This window comes from Heloderma suspectum, chromosome 2 (assembly GCF_057233095.1).
Source record: "Heloderma suspectum isolate Gila_16-S chromosome 2, 16-S_ref, whole genome shotgun sequence".
NCBI classification, from domain to species: Eukaryota; Metazoa; Chordata; class Lepidosauria; order Squamata; family Helodermatidae; genus Heloderma; species Heloderma suspectum.
In genome coordinates, this window is record NC_139459.1 from 328,990,171 (window position 1) to 329,009,399 (window position 19,229).

Here is a 19,229-nt window from a genome sequence, read left to right on the forward strand (position 1 = left end):
TTAAAATTGCTTCTTGGAGAAACCACTGGAGAAATGGTAGACAACTGAATTGAATTTCATTGTTATGGAAGCCTGTAATTAAGATTTTGTGCCTTTGTCACTTAATTTTGATTTTAAGGTCATTTTTCCTTATTTTGGTGAAAACAAAAAGGTGTATATGTTGCTTCATTTTTACAGTGATATATTTCATCATTTATTGAAATTATAATTGGCACTGATTTTATTGTTTGCATTCCTCGAGACACTGAAAAATGCAAGCCAGTGTCCAATTTAAGAGACCCAATTACCTTAATTGGGGACAGAAAAATTGGGAATGCATTTAGCATTCTAAAGCTTCTTTTGAGCATACAGTTAATTGTCCTCAACCCACTTGTGGATCAATTCACTGTGGGTTAGGGCCCAACTACATGTGACAGTGGCAGACATCTTCATATATTTCCCCTGTTCACATATAAAGCAGGTTGGAGCGCTCTGTTTCCCCAAACACGTTTCTTCCAGTCCAGCTCAGTGTTGGAATCAGACCAGAGTTTGAAGAAAAGGTGTTCAGACAACTGATCGTGGTTCAGCGCACCCACCTGCATGTCCTTTTTGATGATAAAATTAGAAACATCCTACTTTATACATTAATGCAGCAGACACATGAATGAACAGATTGGCAGCAGCCATGATGTCTAGTTTGGCCCTAGTTAGCTAATTCATGTATTAGTAGTAGATGTACTTCAGAAACCATTTATCGCAAGTTTCCATTTTGAATATGTTTTCAAAGTGGCCTTTAAAAAATTCTGTTACTGAAATTTATATTACAACACCACAGCACCTTACACATGGAAAGTGTGCCCCAAATAATATTCTCCCAGTCGTACTCCGCACTGAGATGCCTCTCTGGGACTCAGTTTTTAAATGATGGTTGAAAACATTCTCAGTCTCTTGACCTCTTGCACCACCTTTCTTTTTCATTCAGAACTAGGGTGCTAGGAAGCTGATTATATTCAACTAATAGGCACAATTAATATATACCAGTATTATAATTTTTAATGAGTAGCTGTGTGTCTGTATAGCAACTTCTTTTATTCAGCTAATTTTCTTGGCTGAACCTAATTGATAGCTAATGAATACTTTTAGCAGCAGGGGTGTAAATTTCCTGTTATGTTACAGGTGCCTTATTTTGCTTTACACTGTTTATCATTTTGATTTTCCTCTTTTTATGTTGTGGGGGAAATGCCATGGAGGAAAAAATAAGGAAAAACTTTTTCTTTCCCAGTTTTGGTGTGTAATATAACCTAGTGACCTGGTTTGCACATAATGCTAACCCCTAGTTTGTTTAACCCATGGTTAACTCATGGTTTGTTGTCATACCTAGAGTTTGTTTGGCAGATGATTGAACAAACTGTGGTTTATTTTCTCAATTCCTGGGTTGTTTGTTTCCCTTCTCCTTCACCTGCTCCCTCCTTGTATCCCAAATATCTTTATGGCACTATAGTGCTGGCAAAAAGACCCGCTAGTTTTTTACCACCAGTCTTGCCCACCGCCTCTGTAGCCCAGCAACCTATGAACATCTCACAATTCTGGATTCACACGTAATGGTTTATGTGGTTTAACGTAAACCATGGTTTAAACAATTTTTGCATTCACAACGCAAAAGCAAACCATGGCTTCTCTTTTTGGGTTGTTCATGGTTAAAAAAAACATATTTTGTTAGCACAACTGGGTTTGTACATCATAACAATCCAGAATTCAACAATGCATGGGTTAAATAAACCATGGATTAGCACTATCTGCAAACCAGGTCAGTGAAAGAATATTGGTGATATTCCATGGCTAATACATATGAACATATAAATTTATGTATTTATTTATACTCCATCTTTCTACCAAAAAGTGGCAGTCAACACAGCTTGAGATATGGTGGTGCTTTATACAGATGTGGTTCACACATAACATTAATTCATGTGTTAATTAACCCATGGTTTCTCAGTAGCGAGTGTGTCTGTGCACTCTCACATGACCACTCACTGCTTCCGCTTTGCTTCCTGCTTATGTCTGAACCTAGAACTCTGGGTTGCTGAGAAACAACCTAGAGTGTAAACCCATGGGTTGTTGTTAAATTAAAACTATGGGTTGCTTGTCACTCAACAACCCAGAGCTCTGGGTTTGGATGTTTTGTAAGCAGGAAGAAAAATGGAAGTAGTGAGCATGCTCATTTTCTCTGGTGTGGCCCAGAATAACTGTGTGGTTTTTAACCAATAGTTAGTTGTTATGTGTGAATCAGTTCATAGAGGCTAATCCAGTGGTTCATCTATCCACTGCAGTCCACAGTTTCCATTCCTTCTTCCTAAAACCCTTGAACCAGAGATGCCTGGGATTGAGCCTGGAACTTCACACATGCACTGAGTTATGGGTCCATCTGATGTGGATGGTTCTCTAAAATTAATATAACTTCAGTAAGGGTTTGTTTTTAGAGGTATTTCTGTTGGGACATATATGAAATTAATGTTGGATCTTTATGCTCTGACAGCAACAGTTACAAATTAAATTAACTGGAAAATATGAATTTAAAATAATGAGCAGGGTTTTTTTATGTTGATGTATCTCATGTTTGGAAGATTTTTGAGAACATCTGGCTGAAGTGTGCTAAACTGAATCCATTCTCCCCTTATAATTTGCTTGCAAGTTTTATCATCTTCATTTGCTGGCTACAATTTTGTTTCTTGACAAAACAACATTCCCAGTCATTCATACCATCATTAGTAGATGGAAATGCTGTACAATAAATAAATGGATGATTAAGTGAGACTTTTTAATAGGACGTGTTCTTTACAAATGATTGTCCTTTCACACAACCATAAAGTATAAAGTAAGACTTTATACTTGGGGCATGTGTTTCCTAGACTAGGATCAAAAGCCACTCTGCAGCAATCAACATGCATTTGAAGTTCACCTGATTATCCCATTTGAAGTAATGCAGTTGTTTGGCTTAGAAAAGAGAGACCTATGGTGACACCATCTAGCAAGCACTGACCCTCTGCAGTCTCAGCTCATTCTAATAGGGTTTGTTCAGGAGTTATATTTGGTGGGTTCCACTGTTTTTTAAACACAAGCTTAACAAAACTGGGTTTTTAAAAATTATTATTTATTCTGGGACAAAATTATTATTTATTTTGGGACAAAAGTAGTAGTTAATCAAGTTAAATATTCCAATAGTTGAACATCCATCAACCCTTTTTTGAGACTCTGATTCCTTGCATGCACAGGGGCTCTGATTAACACACACGAGTTCTGCCTATCGACAAGAACTTTCCAAATACATGGGCAAAGCCCAAGCTCACAAGAACCATGTGCACAGAGCTCTTGATTAAGGTAGTTCACCTTACAACAAATGAATGAAGGTGAGTGCTAGCCCTGAGACAGAGCTGCCCCCTCCCCATGTAAAAAAGAAAAAGAAAAAAGAGCAGATCCATTTTATTAGCTTTACAGTGCAAAAACTTGCTTTTAGTACTGTTGCCACTGGCCACACTCTCTCTACCGACTAACGTGTCGTTGTGTGGGTTTGGGCTAGGTTGGTACAAAACTTGGTGTTGCTTCTGCTGGAGGGAATTTCTTGCTTGGTGTTGGTGTCTGAATTTTTCTTTTAATTTTTTTCTATCTCACTTACTGCTCTTCCTTTGGAGAAGAAGGGGTACACACGGAGGAACTGGACAGTGAACTAGGTAAAGAATCCATCTCTCATTTTTGCTCCTTTGGTTGGACTGCTTACTGCTTAGCATCTTTTTCGTTGTGTCACTTTTTTTTCCTTTTAATTTCAAGCAAGGTCTGACATGATAGCAAAATGTAGCTTGGTTTCTGCCCTAATGTAGCTTTTTGTATCAGCATGATGCAGGGCGATAAGCGACTTGTGCATAGGTTGGCCGGTAGTGCCAAGTACCTATGTTTCCGTATTCAAGGCAGTATCTAATAGTGCTGCTCCGCCTCTGTTGCGTCTGTTGCACTTAACGGACCCACAGCTAGTGCAACAGGAACTAGCACATCCTAAAGGAACCCTGGAAACAAGTGGAAATGCTTGCTTCCAGAATGGGCAGGTCAGCAGAATTCCCTTTTGTGAGCTCTGTTGTTCTGCGCCCATCTGGAAACAAGTGTTTCCACTCATTTCCAATTGAGTCCCGCTAGTGTGCGGGCAGTATTGGATACTGCCCTCAGTCTTCATATGGCAATAGGTGCTTGATTGGTGAGCCTAGCTTTGGTCTGGGGTACTGCAGCAATAGTGTAGGTTCCAGTACTTGTGTGCAAAGGCTTTCTGGTACGACTTGGCATGATGGTATCATGCCAAATTGGTACAGAAAGCTTTTTTCCCCTTCTTTGGTATATGTGGTGCCATGTGATACTCACTGTGCTTGAAAAGGACAGAACTCAGTGGATGTCAGTAAACATCCTCTTAAAACACGATATTCAGACTCTGGAGCAGACTCCAGAAGTTGGGAAAAATCTGAATGCAAGCCTGGTTCTATTTTCAGAGCAGAGCCAAACCCATTTCTAGCCCTGATGAATTCCAAGGATTAGCTAGAACAGAGGCGGGCAGAAGATAGATCTCCAGATGTTTTGGACCTCAACTCCCAGAAGCTCCTGTCAGCATAGCATGGCCAGTGGTAAGGAATCCTGGAAGTTGAATCCCAAAACATCTGGAGATCTACTTTCTGCGCATACCTGAGCTAGAATAAAGCTATGGCAGCTGTGGTTCTAATGCCATGTATTCCAGCAAACCGCAAACTGATGCAGCTCAGTTATCGGCAAATTGTGTCTTATTGCTTTTGCCAGATTCAAAGTCTATCCATTTCATTTAAATGGAAGGCATAATCAGTTGACACAGTTGTGAGCATTTGTTGATTAACCATATATATGCTATCTTACTTGGAAGTATGTGTCGGGAGGGTGCAAGTTTGCTTCTGTATATAATTAAGGCAAGCAGATTTTAAAAACTCAGCTAGATTGCCAGTTGTTAGCTAATGCATACCCTCCAACATTTCACAGATGAAAAAAGAGACATGCTGTTAACACACTCATTCTCATGCCATCTCCCCCATTCTGAGCCCCATTCCCTCCGCTACTACACATCGTTGAAGGCTTTTCTTTCTTCCTTTTTGCTGTACGCTATATTCATTTACTCTGCAATAGTTTACCCTCTCTGATATAACAGCCACAAGCATAGTTACTGCTTTAGTAAAAAAAAAATTAAAAAACAAACAAACGATGTTTGTCCTACAACATATTATCAACAGTAGCTGCCGTGTGAGAGCTGGGAGGGTGTGCACTAAATGGCACCCAGTCCCACCCAAAGAATGAACATCTACAGACCTTGGGGAGGTTGCTCAACTCTGAAGAATGACAACACTAATAACTTTTACTAAAAAAAGGTCAACGAGGCATCCCTAAAAAACAAAAATAGGGAGAACAAAATAAGGGCATGGATTTACCTGGGACAGTTGCCAGAAAAGAAAGTTTATCCCTAGTAATAGAGAGAGACACTGGGAGCATGTGATTAATAAAGATACGAGACTTCCATACTTTATGTGGAAGTCTCCTTGCTTCATGTACACTGGTGTTTGAAGAGTTAAATACTGTGTTTCCAAACACTCTAGTAGACACATTGGGGAGCTGCAACAGGAACTTCTTGTTCCTAACTGTTTGGAGATGGGTGTCTCCTTCATGGTTTATAATCTTCAAAACAAACTTTGGCTGTACATATGGCCAGCAAGCTTGTTTTGCAGAATGTCAAGTAGCGCTTAGTTCCTCTAATCTAAGGATAATCAAGAATGCAGCTGATAGTTTAGAGTGCCAATCTGACGTTTGATCTGCATGAAAAGTGTTAGTGTTAGCACAAGACAACGCCATTGCCTTCCGTGTATTAATGCCTGAAAGAAGTACAGTATCGTAAGCTAAACCTATGCCCCAATACTACAATTAGCTGCTGATCTGCTTTGTAATTTTCTACACGTTATCCATGCATCTGTTCTTTTTTAGGTTCAGGTCTCACAAGAAGCATAATGCTAACCATTTCAAACCTGTTAAAATTATATTTGTGCCTACCACATGTGCTCTTCACTCACAAAAGAGAGGAAAGCAGTTTTCTTTTGAGTGGTGACTTCTCATGTTGATGGATAGTCAACACTGGTGCTAACAATTTTGTTACTGATATTTATTTTTGGAATTTAGCACTAGATTGTCAAAATTCTCCCAGGCAAAAGGGCAAAGAAAAGAACAGGGAAACATCCCTGCAAGTGAACTTTAATGTCCTTTTATTTGGGTCATTTTAAAAGCTGGCAAAGGCACTAAACATGGGTCAGCTTCATCTTCTGTGCTTTGGTTGTGCACTGGACATTGGGACATTGATCTCAAAAGACGTATAATATCATTGGAAGCACTTCAGACAAATGAGTATTTTACATTCAAGTCCAAGCTTACAGTTGACATGCATCTCAAACAAAGGAAAAAATGTAGTAATCGTTTTTCTTGGGTAAAGAATTACAGAGCAAATTGGTCTTCCAAGGTTTTCCCAATTTTTACAGCTTTTGCTGTATTGTCTCATTTATATTTATTGCATTTATACCCTGCCTTTTTTCCTCTTGCAAGGAACCCAAGGCGGCTTACATTATCCTCTCATCTTGCTTTATGCAAGGCTGTTCTTCTCAGAAAGCCCTAATTTGTGTACAGCTGGATGAAAGACCAACTTATCATTTTTGCCAAGGATTTTCTCACCGCCCTCTGCCACCCCCACCCCCCAATTAGAACTGGCTTGCATTTCCTTTCCTTGACTCTCAAGGAATCCAAAGTGGCTTTTATGGATAACATGAAAAATCTGTGGGTGGAGGATATTGGAGGGAAACCTGCCTTTTATTTGCAAACAAGGAACATGTGGAGCAAAACTCGTTCAATAATATTTCTTGATTTTTAGCCAGTTCCAGATTGCAAATATAAACTTTGAGTAATTAGCCCATGTGTGTTTATAAGGGTTTCATTCATTTTCAGTCTGGAGCTGTTTGTGTCCTTATGGCACTGTAGTTAGAGCCTGTAGATAGCACACTGGAAAAGTGTATCATATTGATTAATGTGCAACTGTTTGATTTTATAAGGTACAAAATAGATATCATTAATTTAGGCTGCAATCCTGTAAACACTTACCTGAGAGTAAGGCTCATTAAACTCAATCAGCCTTACCTCTGAGTAAACATGCATAGGATTCTGCCATTAAATAAAGTGTCTTTCATAAGAGGAATCCAACATTACTTCTTGTTGTCATCTTAGGAAACTTCTCACATTGGTTCTTTTTTACACTGTAGGGGTATATTTTTTTTAATATGTAATATATTTATTGTGAATTGCCTCTGTATTCAATAAGTGATCTACAGGATTTACAATAAAACCATAAAAACGATGTGCAACAATTCCAAACAAAACAACACTAAAACTCAAAACTGATAAAATGCATGCATTGCACTAAAACAGAGGAACCTTCTAAAAGCCCTACTCAGGCTGTACCATGTCATAATTCAGGTTGGGGTAGTGTGATTACAGCCCTGGCCCAAGGCATGTTGCTGCTGCTGCCATCCTGTTTCTTCTGGGTGGTGGTGGCTGCTGCCGCCTCCACCACAACCTCCTTCCCTCCCTGCTTTGCCAGTCAACTGGCGAGCCAACAGCTTGTGCCAAAGTGGCAGCAGCAGATCCTTCTCCTCCCTGCTCATTCCTACCTTCTGACCCAGCTGCAGGTCTTCTGGGAGACTCACCTGAATTATTGCAAGAGGGCCTAGATGCTCCTGCAAGAGTTCAGGACCTCTCACGATATTTCGCCGGGTCTTCCAGGAGTCTCATGACTGGGGCAGAAGGTGGGAGCAGCCAGCTGGCCGGCAAGCAATGAGGGAGGGAAGGAGGGCCGTCATCGCCACCCAGGCTCAAGCTGTTGGTTGGCTGGCCAGTTGACTAAGCAGGTGACAGGCCCTTTGGGTGGGGAGGGCAGTGCAGTTCGCTGCTATTCCCATTCTGCACTGCCTGATGTCCTTGCATCAGGTGGTGTCATTATAGGGCCTGTGTGATTGAATATATTAAAAAAAAAAGTCCTGCCTGTGAAAAGCTAGCATGCTCAGAAGTCTCCCCCTGATGTGCTAGCTTTCTGTGTGCATGGAATTTTTAGAATGAGCATTCAGTCATATAATCTGCCCCCCCCCCGACATTCTCAAGTAGTACCATTCTAAGGAGTATCATGAGCTTTTTCACAGTATGTATTTAGATATTTAGTATTCATTTTGTCATGCACACTATGCAGCCCATGATTGCTTTCACCTCTGGTGTGTCCACAGAGGGCAAATGAGGGATTAGTTTGTGCTGAGGTTACTCGTGAAAGCCTATTGAGAGGTCATGCATGTGCATTGGATGCATATCCCATCCTCCTTAGAACTACTATGCCATAACCCAATTTTACGTTTTTAGATGTACCCAAGCTAAGTTTTTAAACACAGCAGCAATTTGCTTTTAATAGGTAGGCAACAATCATGCTTCAGTTGGTAGATGTTTCACACCTCTTTTAATGAGGGAGCAGGAGAAAACAAAACAGACAAGTTTTAAAAAGAAGCAAACTCACATGTATGCTCAAATGCTTTTTCTTCATTGACTAATTATGCTTACAGAAGTCTCTACGCCTCCAGTTAGCAAACCTGCAGGCATGAAGCTCTTAGCTTTGCCTGAGCAGTCTTTGCTCGTTCACTGCTGCACTTTCTCCCCCTTTCAGTTGTTTTAACACTGCAAATTACTTTACGGCGTGATTAAGGGATGATGATTCTGTGACAAGTTTTGTAACATGATAAAAGGACTGTACGTGCACAGAGACTTGCGCTGTCAGCTCCCGGGGTCTGATTCATTTAAATGGTGATAGAAATACGAAATGCCTAGATAGTGAAGCGGCAGTCGCTACAAGTCGGGCCGTGACCGGTTTGCCTATTTTGGGTGCGCTCAATTAATGTGACATGAACTGGTATGCAGCAAGCAGACATGTTGGTGGATAACAATTCATGTTATGTTGCTGGACAAGTCGCCCATATTTTGCAGTAGCACTGCAATGTAAAGAATTTGAATGAAAATGTGATATGCGGACATGGATAATGAATATGAGACTCGTTTTGTCTGCACCTGATCTCTGGGTTCAGGTACTTTCTGGATCCCCTTAGCCTTTGCTTATTTGTTTGTTTTTTGGCCACCTTTCAGGGCAGGAGCCCTCCCAAGGCGGCATACATCAATACAACTCACATTCTACAACCTAATCTAGTAATAAAAACAGTAAAAACATCAACAGCAGAAAACATTCTAAAAAAACAGAAAGCGCCAGCATAAAACGAAGCCCAGAACACACCACTACAGCTGCAACTCAGTCTGATAAAACTGAATCAGGGGACGGCCATAGTAAAGTAGTAAGTTTTCAGGGCCTTCCTAAAGCCTGAAATGTTACCTGACAGATCCCCAATTTGCTATTAAATGTTCAAATCTATTCCCACTACCTTAACATCTGTACAAATAGGAGGTTTCTCTTGGCAAGTAACAAGCTGCACAAAAGTTCCTAGGACTGAGGTGGTCAACCTGCAGGCCTCCAGATGTTGTTGGACTCCCTCGCATCAGCCCTAGCCGGTAAAGCCAATAGTGAGGAATGACAGGAGTTGTAATCTGACAACATCTGGAGGGCCACAAGTTGCCCTCCTCTGCCCTAGGGTATTGATCCCCTAGGGCTCTGGACCATGGAAGTTTATGCTACGATATATGTGCTAGTCTTTAAAGCACTTCTGGAGATTCGTTGTATTAATACAACAGACAAACTCCACTACCTCTGGGAATAAAGGATCGCATTCTCCTCTATCTTAATCTAAATAGGTCCCGTTCCCTCCCCTCCCTGCACATACCCAGTGCTTGAAGCTGGCGGAGCGTGCTGTCTCCTTTGCCTCTCTCGCTCCTGCTCCCCACCTCCTCCTTCCTTCCTGGCAGCCAGGGCAACCCCCCCCCCCTTAATCTAAATAGCAATTTGTGTCAAAGTGACCTGAGAAACTATAGATTTTATTTATTTATTTATTTATTGCATTTATACCCCGCCTTTCTCCCTCTCGCAAGGAACTCAAGGCGGCTTACATTATCCTCCTCCTCACCGTTGTATCCTCACAACAACAACCCTGTGAGGTAGGTTGGGCTGAGAGTCTGTGACTGGCCCAAAGTCACCCAGTGAGCTTCCATGGCCAAGTGGGGACTAGAACCCGGATCTCCTGGCTCCCAGTCCGTCACTCTCACCACTACACTACACTGGCTCTCATGATCACCCTTCCCCAGCCTGGGTCATACTGGCTGTAGATGATGGGAGTTGTATTCCAGCACACCTGGAGGGCACCAGAGTGGGGAAGGCTCCCATAGATGTAGACACCATTCTTATGAGCGTGTTGTTTCCATTGATGAATTGATTATAAAACACAAAGTAATGGTTTTGTAACTTTTTAGTTACATGATTTTCTTCCAAGAAAGGGACATTTCTGTAATAAATTTCCATGTATTTTAAATAAAGAATGATACAAGTTTTATGGACATTGTTATATGGAAAGGGTGGGGAGGGAACAGGATAAATCTGTAAGCAAAAATTAAAAAATGTTTTAAAGAAGTAATATTCATTTATTTCTAGAACTACCTGCTGGTTGGGAAAAGATTGAAGATCCTGTATATGGTGTCTACTATGTAGAGTAAGTACACATGACAGTGTATGGAATTGTTTGTGTCACAGAACTTGCTGTAGATAAACAGCATTCATCCACTATGGAAATCCATTTGAACTGCACATATGTTGCTGGAAAACAAGCCACCTCGACTGCTTTCTCATTAGCCTACTGTGATGCTGTGTGTTCTGCAGCTAGCAACGTAAGCCTGTAAAAACTTGCTTTTTTATATCATGGATGCCTGAAGTGAGAGAGAGGAGAGGAGGGTACATGATGCATTGCTCTTGTGCTCCCCCTAGTGATCATTGTGGGAGAAATCACTGTTTCAGCCTGCTGTATACAAGCAGCTTTAGATAAAGCATTCCGTCTTAAGCTGTGCACTGGAATAAAGAGAATTAGAATTGCTGTGAAGTGAAGAGGGTATAGTCCTCACTATTAAGGACTGAGTTCTTTTTTTAAAAAACACCAATTCATAAACTGGCTCGGTATGAAAAGCAGGAGCAAAAGGTTATCAGGTGCATGGTTTGAATACAGTAAAGGAACTAGCATTCCTGTTGACAGAATTATTCTTAGATTAACTGAATTGGATCACACTTCTTGTTTTTAATTCTCTCCCCCCCCCAATTTCACAATGCAGACAAAAGGGCTCCTACAAAACTAATCAATTACTTAATTTTTAAAATGGTAAAATAACACAAGTGATTCCCAATGTGTGAAAATCAACATTAGTCACAAGGAGTCCTGCAATATGTAGTTGTTCAAAAGGGCTTGTTCTTGATGACAGCTCACTCCCATAGGAAATCTAGAATCAAATTTTGTTTCATTGCTGCCTCCATAAGAATGCATTTTTAATTATATGTACAACTCCTGTATATTAAGAGTTGCTTATAGTAATTTTGTGAATAGATGTGGCACGCAATATCTCCCTGCTCAGCATGATTTCTATAGCAGGGAGAGAGAACCTTTTGTAGTGTTTGTTTGTTTGTTTGTTTGTTTGTTTTAACTCATGCCCTCTGTGCTTTGGGAACCAAACTGTATAATAAAAATCTGACATTTATTTTGCTGGAGATACCAAGGAAAAATATTTATCAGTTTGTGGGGGCTATTAAAGGTCATGCTTAAAGGTGTCTCCTGTATTTTCTGGGCCACAGTAAGAAATTAGCTTGGATCATAACGGTAAAGCAGTATAACAGAAACAGTGGCCAGGACCAAAAGGGTTGTATGTAACGTTGGATGCATGGACTGGGACATTTGAGATCCTTTCTTTTCTACCATAGCGCTGTATGCTTCCCAAAAACCTGCTGCAGAAGTTGGGAGAACTTCTGGAGTGCTTTTCAATATGGCATCAGAGTCCTGTGGGAAGGGGAAATGAACAAATCTTACATGCGATACACAAGTGTCTACCTGTGCCAGAAAACTAGCAAGCTGAGTTTCCATTAGAAATAGTTGAAAATTGTTTGTATTATACAGTTTACTAACTTTTTTGGTGGTGGGGGGGGACACTTTATTGCATTTTTTATCAGATGTGCAGGGTTAGTAATTGGGAATAGTTTCAGGGATCTGTGGGTCTCAGACAACAATACATTGCTGATCCTGCACCAGTGCCTATACATATAGTATCTACACACACTCACATGTGCTTATTCAACTTCTATGCTTGTTCATCTCACCCACTTTGCATTAATGACATGTGCCTACTCACAAAAAGACTTGGGTGGATTCACACAATCCTGTTCTTCACACAGTAACTCAGTTTCAAGTAACCCCATCTGCATATCCTGAAGGGAGATACAGGTATTCCACTGCAGGAGTGAAAATGTATTCTTGGATGCAACACAACTAAAGACATAATTCACTATTTTTTATCTTGCCTATTATACGTGAATCCAAGGGGAAAAAAATCCTGTTATATACTCTGACTCAGTATTTAGATAAAACAGCACAAGATATTGTGCGTGAATTTTTCAGTTTCACATGACCTACATGTTGGCATTGTTTGCCATACTAACTAAGAAACTGTGTTTGCATTTTTTTAAAACAAATTTTGTTATTGATTGAACTGGATTGATTAAAATGGGTAGCAATTCTAGCTGAGACTAATTTTTCATTATGGTATTTTAATCTCGATTTTAATCATGACCAATTTTATGAATATTGTTAGTGTATATTACCATTCTTGATAGTTCTTTTATGTAATGTGTGGACTGAGAGGTTGGAAAGGCCGTTGGCTATACACAGTAAAGCCACATTTCACAGTCACTAGCTTCACACACAGTAATTACAGTTCTCATCTGATAGCCTGCTCATTTGATGCTTTCAGTATGTCATGGCAGCCCCTAACTATAGGCTTTTCAACACCTCTTTCAGAGGGGGGAAAGCTGTTGCATAATGAGCTTATCACATCCAGTTAGTCGTGTGAATCTATGTCCTGTTCAGGATGGAAGGTGAAAGCATTCTGAGCTTGCCTGTTGACCTGGTTTGCATGACATGGACGGGTCATCGTGGGTTCAAAGTGGTGGCCGCATGCAGTTGGAATGCACTGCAATTCAGAATGGGTTAAATAACCCATGATAAGCCGGCCGTGTCATGCTAACTGCCCCATTGACTTTTCCTCCTTTAAAGCCACAGTCTCTTTTTCTCAGATCGTCTTCTGCTTATCCATCCTTCATACAAAGTCCTACCTGCAAGCTGGCTTGGTACTGCAAGGCATTTGTGTAGAAGGTGTGGGTGATGAGGATAACAGTAGGTCTGATCAGGGCAAACCAGGTCTTTTTCACTGTTGTGCTACTGCTTTTAAAAATTCCCAAGTAGAGTTGTTATTTTAACTGCTCCATCTGAACCCCCAAATCTCCATAATAGTGGCAATTTAAGTGCATAGAAAGGACATTCTTCCTGGCCCTTCTCTGCCTCTACTGAGGCTCCTTCTTCCTTATCACAAAGGGTTTTGTAGTCAGTGCTAGTGTTTGGAGAAGTGTGGCATACAACTTCAGGACTACGATCAAACTCTGTGATGATACCATCATTGCTTGGCTTCTTTATGGATATACTATTTAGACTACTTTTAGCTGGAAGGCTTCTGACTTTGTTGCCTAAGATTCATTTGCAATATAAAATGTTAGGAAAGGTGTCTATTCCCTGGTGTTAGGAGAATGCTTAGGAGGATTAATTTCATTGGGTCAAACATATGGCCTATATGGATGCTTCCTATGTACCTCAAATGGTGTTCTATAATCACCTCACTGATTAACCCATGCTTAAGTACCCAGACATTCTAGAGGCTAGCCTCAAAACATGCATGACCGATATCAACATTTGCAAGCCTGCTGTGTCACGTGCACTTAAGATGGAGAAGTCTGTGCCATCAAGCCTTATCTGTGCTTGAGCGACATGTATGGCCTCTGAAATATAAGAGAAATCTTTGCAAGGGTAGTACTGTGAACTTCATCTTTCACATGTTTCTAATAGATCCAAGCATATCTTGCCAGTCTAAAACTGGATGTACATCTCATATAAGAAGCCATAAAAACAAAGGACTCAAGCTGAAAATGGCTGTACATTCATACGTTGTAGTGACAAGGAGAACATTGTTTAGCTGGTGGAAGAGAATGGACAGTCTCCTTCTGATTGTCTGTTTATCTCTATAGCAGTGGTAAAACTGGTATTCTGGTTTCAGTACAGCATGGGAAATGGGATCTAACAACAAAGGGGTGTCCCTGAACACCACTGAATAACCTATCCCCCCCCCCCCCACACACACACACACACATACACAAATATCTGGGATGAAAAGGAAAAGGTTCTAGGTCACAGTGTATGCATCTTTCAGACAAAGTGGAGAAATGCTGAAGCCCTTTAGTGATATGTGGACTCTCAGGATACAGGGAATTGGTGCAAGCCCTGCTCCGAATCTCTAAGAGGGAACCCAGAAAGCGATTTCTTTACATTTATTACACCCAGGCAATTAATGTTGTGTTCTCTAATGTATGGCCCTCACCTCCTCCTATTAGCTTTATTTTAAGAGTTTCTATGTGAGCCAAGCCAAAATAATTCAGAGCTGGACCCTATGAGTATCTTACTGTTGTTTGATAATAGTTTTTTGTTTATATATTCTATCATTGCAACAAGGACTGCAGTCCAGATGGACATGAGGGTAAACTTTGCATTGGGCTCAAGGTTTGTATTCAAGAAATAGAAGTAATGTAAACAGTGCACAGGCACGTACATGGGAGCGTAAGTGGAGCCCCATCTTCAGCATTTAGCTGTGAGGAAACTTGAGCTAATTTTAATCTTGGCACTCAAAGGCTGCTAGGATGCCTTCATTGAGGTAATGGCAGCCTTGTCTCCGCCCTGTAACATGTTGTCAAAGGTCTTAGCAAGCACAGCAATGGGTGCGTGTCACACCTTAGATTTTGTTATCCTTCCAGGGTCCTGCCAGCAGATCTCTTCTCCTCAGGAGTTTGCACTGTTCTGTTGTTTTCAGTGGAGCAGTGCCAAAGCTGGACAGAGTTTGATTGCGTTTCTTTTTTGTGGGTCATCCAGGCATAAATGAATAGTAATTTGGGAAGTGGCAGTCTGAACCTGGCACAGGTTCTTTGAAAACCATGGAGCTGTAAGCGCACTCAGGGAGAGCTAGGGGCATTTTGAATCCATGGATTATGTTAAAAACTTAATTTGTAAACAAGATCTAAGTGATGGTAGCAAAACTATTAATCGCTTAACTTTGTAATTACAGGATTAATTTCCATTCTTTATTTTTTTCACAGATTTTTAAAAAGATTTCAGCCCTCTGTCTTGTATTTGGGTGACAGAGTTTGGAGGCACTATATGCTAATTTTAGAAGATTTCTGTTGGGGTTATTAACTTGCAGCATTTGTGTCTGTGGCTTATATGTGGTCTTTCAGTTAAGCCTCTTACAAAGCTTTTACAAAGTCAGCTTTTACAAAGTTTTATTTTGGAGGAATACAAGTAGTTTGCATGTGTTGTGATCATATAGCATGTTGATCAAATGTCTTAAGAGATATCTCCTCTTTTATAACTCCACTGAGCCAAACAATGGCTGCATATCTGAGAATGTGATTGCTGCACAGAAGGTATAGGTCTGTCTTGCATGGACCCAGGCAGAGCATCCCTTCTTCCTTAAGCTCATTTTTCACAGATAAACTACTGCTTGTTTGAAATAATTGCCCAAAACTCTTTTAGAAGTAGTGCCAGATAACATACTGTGCTTGGCTTTTTGTCTTTTTTAGATCAGCATCTTGGCACAAAGTTAAGGAGAATTGTGTCCCATAGATCTTGCATTTGAATTATTCCCTCCACACACACTTGTTTGGGGGCATTTTTTGGTAGAGGAATTTTGAGTCTGCCTATCATTTTTGCTAATTGAACCAAGTGTTCCTTTATTAATAATGATCTTTGTCTTTTAGCCACATCAACAGGAAAACACAATATGAGAATCCAGTTCTGGAAGCTAAACGGAAGAAACAGCTTGAGCAGCAGCAGCAACAACCACCACCACCACAACCACCACCAGAAGGTTGGCATCCACAAGATCATCAGGGCTGGAATATTTGCTAAACACCACATGTACTTCCTTAAGGTTTTATATGGATTAATAATTTAATTCCTGGCTAGGCCCAGCTGCCCTCCCATACGGAGACACAGGAACGCTTCAGACCAATTAACAATAGATTTAACAGAAATATATTAAAACTTGTTAACAATCCTCGCCTGCAGAAGCTAGCCCAGACAAAAACCATTATGCAGCCATTATGTTGGTGAGTCCCCATGGAGAGTCCTGCAAGCATATATACATACATATATGTGTGTATTCATTTAAATGTATGTATGTATGTATGTATGTATGTATGTATGTATTTACAGCATCTATATGCTGCTCCACATCTAAACAGATTCCAGAGCAATGAACAATAACAGATAAAAAAATAAAACACCATATTAAAAACTTCTGTTTTTAAAAACACAGTACCAATAAAAACCATGGCTGGTCAATCAAGGAAGGCTTCAGGAGCACTGAAAACAACACAATGATGGTGCCTGCCTGACTTCCAAAGGCAGGGAGTTCCATGAAAAGCGGGCCACCACACTGAAGGCTCTATTCCAGATGGACTCCAGTCAGGCCATAGGTCCATGTGGAACCATCAGGAGTATGCCGTCTGATCACCTCAGTGGCAGGGCAGGCTGATAAGGGAGAAGGTGCTCTCTCTCAGGTGTCCTGATCCCAAGTTGTTTAGGGCTTTGTACACTTGTACCGAAACCTTAAACCATAAACCAAGCCCTGTAGCGAGCAGGCAGCCAATGCAGTTCCCTCAGCAAAAGAGTTGCATGCTAAAAAGGGGCAGCTCCTGACAACAGCTGAGCTGCTGCATTCTGCACTAACTCCAGCTTCCAGACCAGCCTTAAGAGCAGCCTCACATAGAGTACATTTCAGCAATCCAGTCTTGAGGTTTCTAGCACTTAGATCATGATGCCCAAGCTATCCATGTGCAGGAGAGGCCATACCTGGTGAACCAGCCGAAGCTGGTAAAAGGCACTCTGAGCTTCCAATAGCCACTTGGGCCTCTAGTGACAGTGGTGGATCTAGGAGTACCCCCAGACTACAAACCTGATCTTTCAATGGGAATGCAGCCCCACCCGGAACAGGCAACAAGCCAATCTCCTGGATTCAGGAACTGCTCACCCACATGGCTTCCATCTTGCCAAGATCCAGCTTCAGTTTATTGGCCCTCATCTAGCCCATCTCAGAGTCTAGACACATATCCAAGACTTGCAAAGCCCCACCTGATTCAGATGTCACAGGGAGATAGAGCTGTGTGTCATCAGCATACTGATGGCTCTTGGCCCAAATCCCCTAATGACCACCCCCAGTGGCTTCATATAGGTGTTGAACAACATTGGGGACAAGGTGGTACCCTGAAGAACCCCATAGCTTAATTGCCAAGGGGCCAAGGAATAGTCACCCAATATTACTGTCTGAAATCGACCCTGCAGGTAAAACTGGAACCACAGTAACACAGTGCCTCCAATGCCCAGTCCATGGAGTCAATCCAGGATAATACCATGGTTGATGGTATCAAAATCTAATGAGAGATCGAGCAGAACTAACAGGGTTGCATTCCACCTGTCCCCCTCCTGATAAAGGCTGATTCAGTCCCGTAAACTGGTCAAAACCCAGACTGGAATGGGTTTAGATAATCAGTATCCACCAAGGATGCCTGGAGTTGCTCCACCATGACCCTGTGAATTACCTTCCCTAAGAAAGGGACTAGGCAGTAGTTGTCTGATACCATAGCGTCTAGAGTGTTGTTGTTTTTTCACAAGTGGTGGCACTACTGCCTCCTTTAGGACAGCAGGAATCACCCCTTCACACAAAGTTTCATTGACCACTCCCTGAACCCACCTGGTCATACCCCCTTGGCTAGCTTTTATTAGCCAGGAGAGGCAAAGATCAAGAGGGCATGTGGTTGGTTGCATTGCTGCAAGCACTTTGTCTAAATCTTCAGGTTGCAGCTACTGAAACTGATCCCACAAAATCGGGCAGATGGTGGCATTAGACACCTTGAGTGGAGCTGCACTAACAACAGTGTCAAGTTCGCTGTGGAGAGAAGTGTTTTTGTTGTCAAAGTGCAGTGCAAAAAGGTCACAGCAGGTCCTTGAGGGGACGAGGGCCCCATTCTCTGGGAAGAGTGTTAACAGCCCCCGGACCACCCAAAAGAGCTCTGTTGGATGGCTACTCGAGGAGTAGGCATGAGTATGTACTTTAGAATGTGCTTGGTCATCTTCACTTCGAGTCTTATGCCATTTGCACTCTAGCTACTCCAGCCTGTTTAGTTTCACAGGGACAGGCTGTGTTCCTTATACACAAAGCAGAGAATAAAGTGTGACTTTATTAGGGGACATTCGGTGGAAAGGGTCTATTCTAACGTTAATTCTGAGTGCAACACAAGGTGTTCTCTCCCATGTGGGTTTCATCAACTGTCCAAGTGGCATACAGATAAAACAAACGTATGTGGGCCTTACTTGACACAAGGAAAATTAAAGCACTGTGTGCGGAAGGAATGGAGTCTGGCAGTAAAGCACATGTTTAGCATGCAAAATTCCCAATCTTTGGCATTTCCAGTTTTTGGCATTTTTGGAAAAAAAAGAAAAGAACAGGTAGCAGGGCAGAACTGAGCTTCTGCATGCCATGTGTCAGTACTGGGCCTATGCTATTGACAGTGAGAAAGCTGGGAATATCTTATAGCATTTGCAAGCATCAATAGTGTTGCTTCTCCCCTGGGATATGCATTATGAAGGGTGGTATATAAACGCTTTAACTTTACAAATACAGGCACATACTTTATAAATAGCCAGTCATTGCTCGCAAAGGTAGCCCAGAGTGGAGCAGGGAGAGAATAGCTCCTGCAGTAGAGCTTGCCCTCTGCTTCCATCTCACATCAATATCACTCCCATGGATGAGCAGCCAGATGGGGTGGGAACAGTGGTGATTAG

General features: G+C 41.4%; 1 protein-coding gene across 5 annotated transcripts in view; it reads left to right on the plus strand.

Annotated features, from left to right (window-relative positions):
• The window catches only part of MAGI1 (membrane associated guanylate kinase, WW and PDZ domain containing 1), a 661,265-nt gene that overhangs the window by 537,741 nt on the left and 104,295 nt on the right, over positions 1 to 19,229 (plus strand). For 4 of the 5 annotated variants that reach the window (XM_084840465.1, XM_084840461.1, XM_084840463.1 and 1 more), the window contains exons 7-9: positions 3,672 to 3,707; positions 10,691 to 10,748; positions 16,145 to 16,254. In XM_084840465.1, coding sequence (XP_084696591.1) covers positions 3,672 to 3,707; positions 10,691 to 10,748; positions 16,145 to 16,254 — 204 coding nt within the window. The remainder of the gene's footprint in view (positions 1 to 3,671; positions 3,708 to 10,690; positions 10,749 to 16,144; positions 16,255 to 19,229) is intronic. The other variant, XM_084840464.1, reaches the window with a different exon arrangement.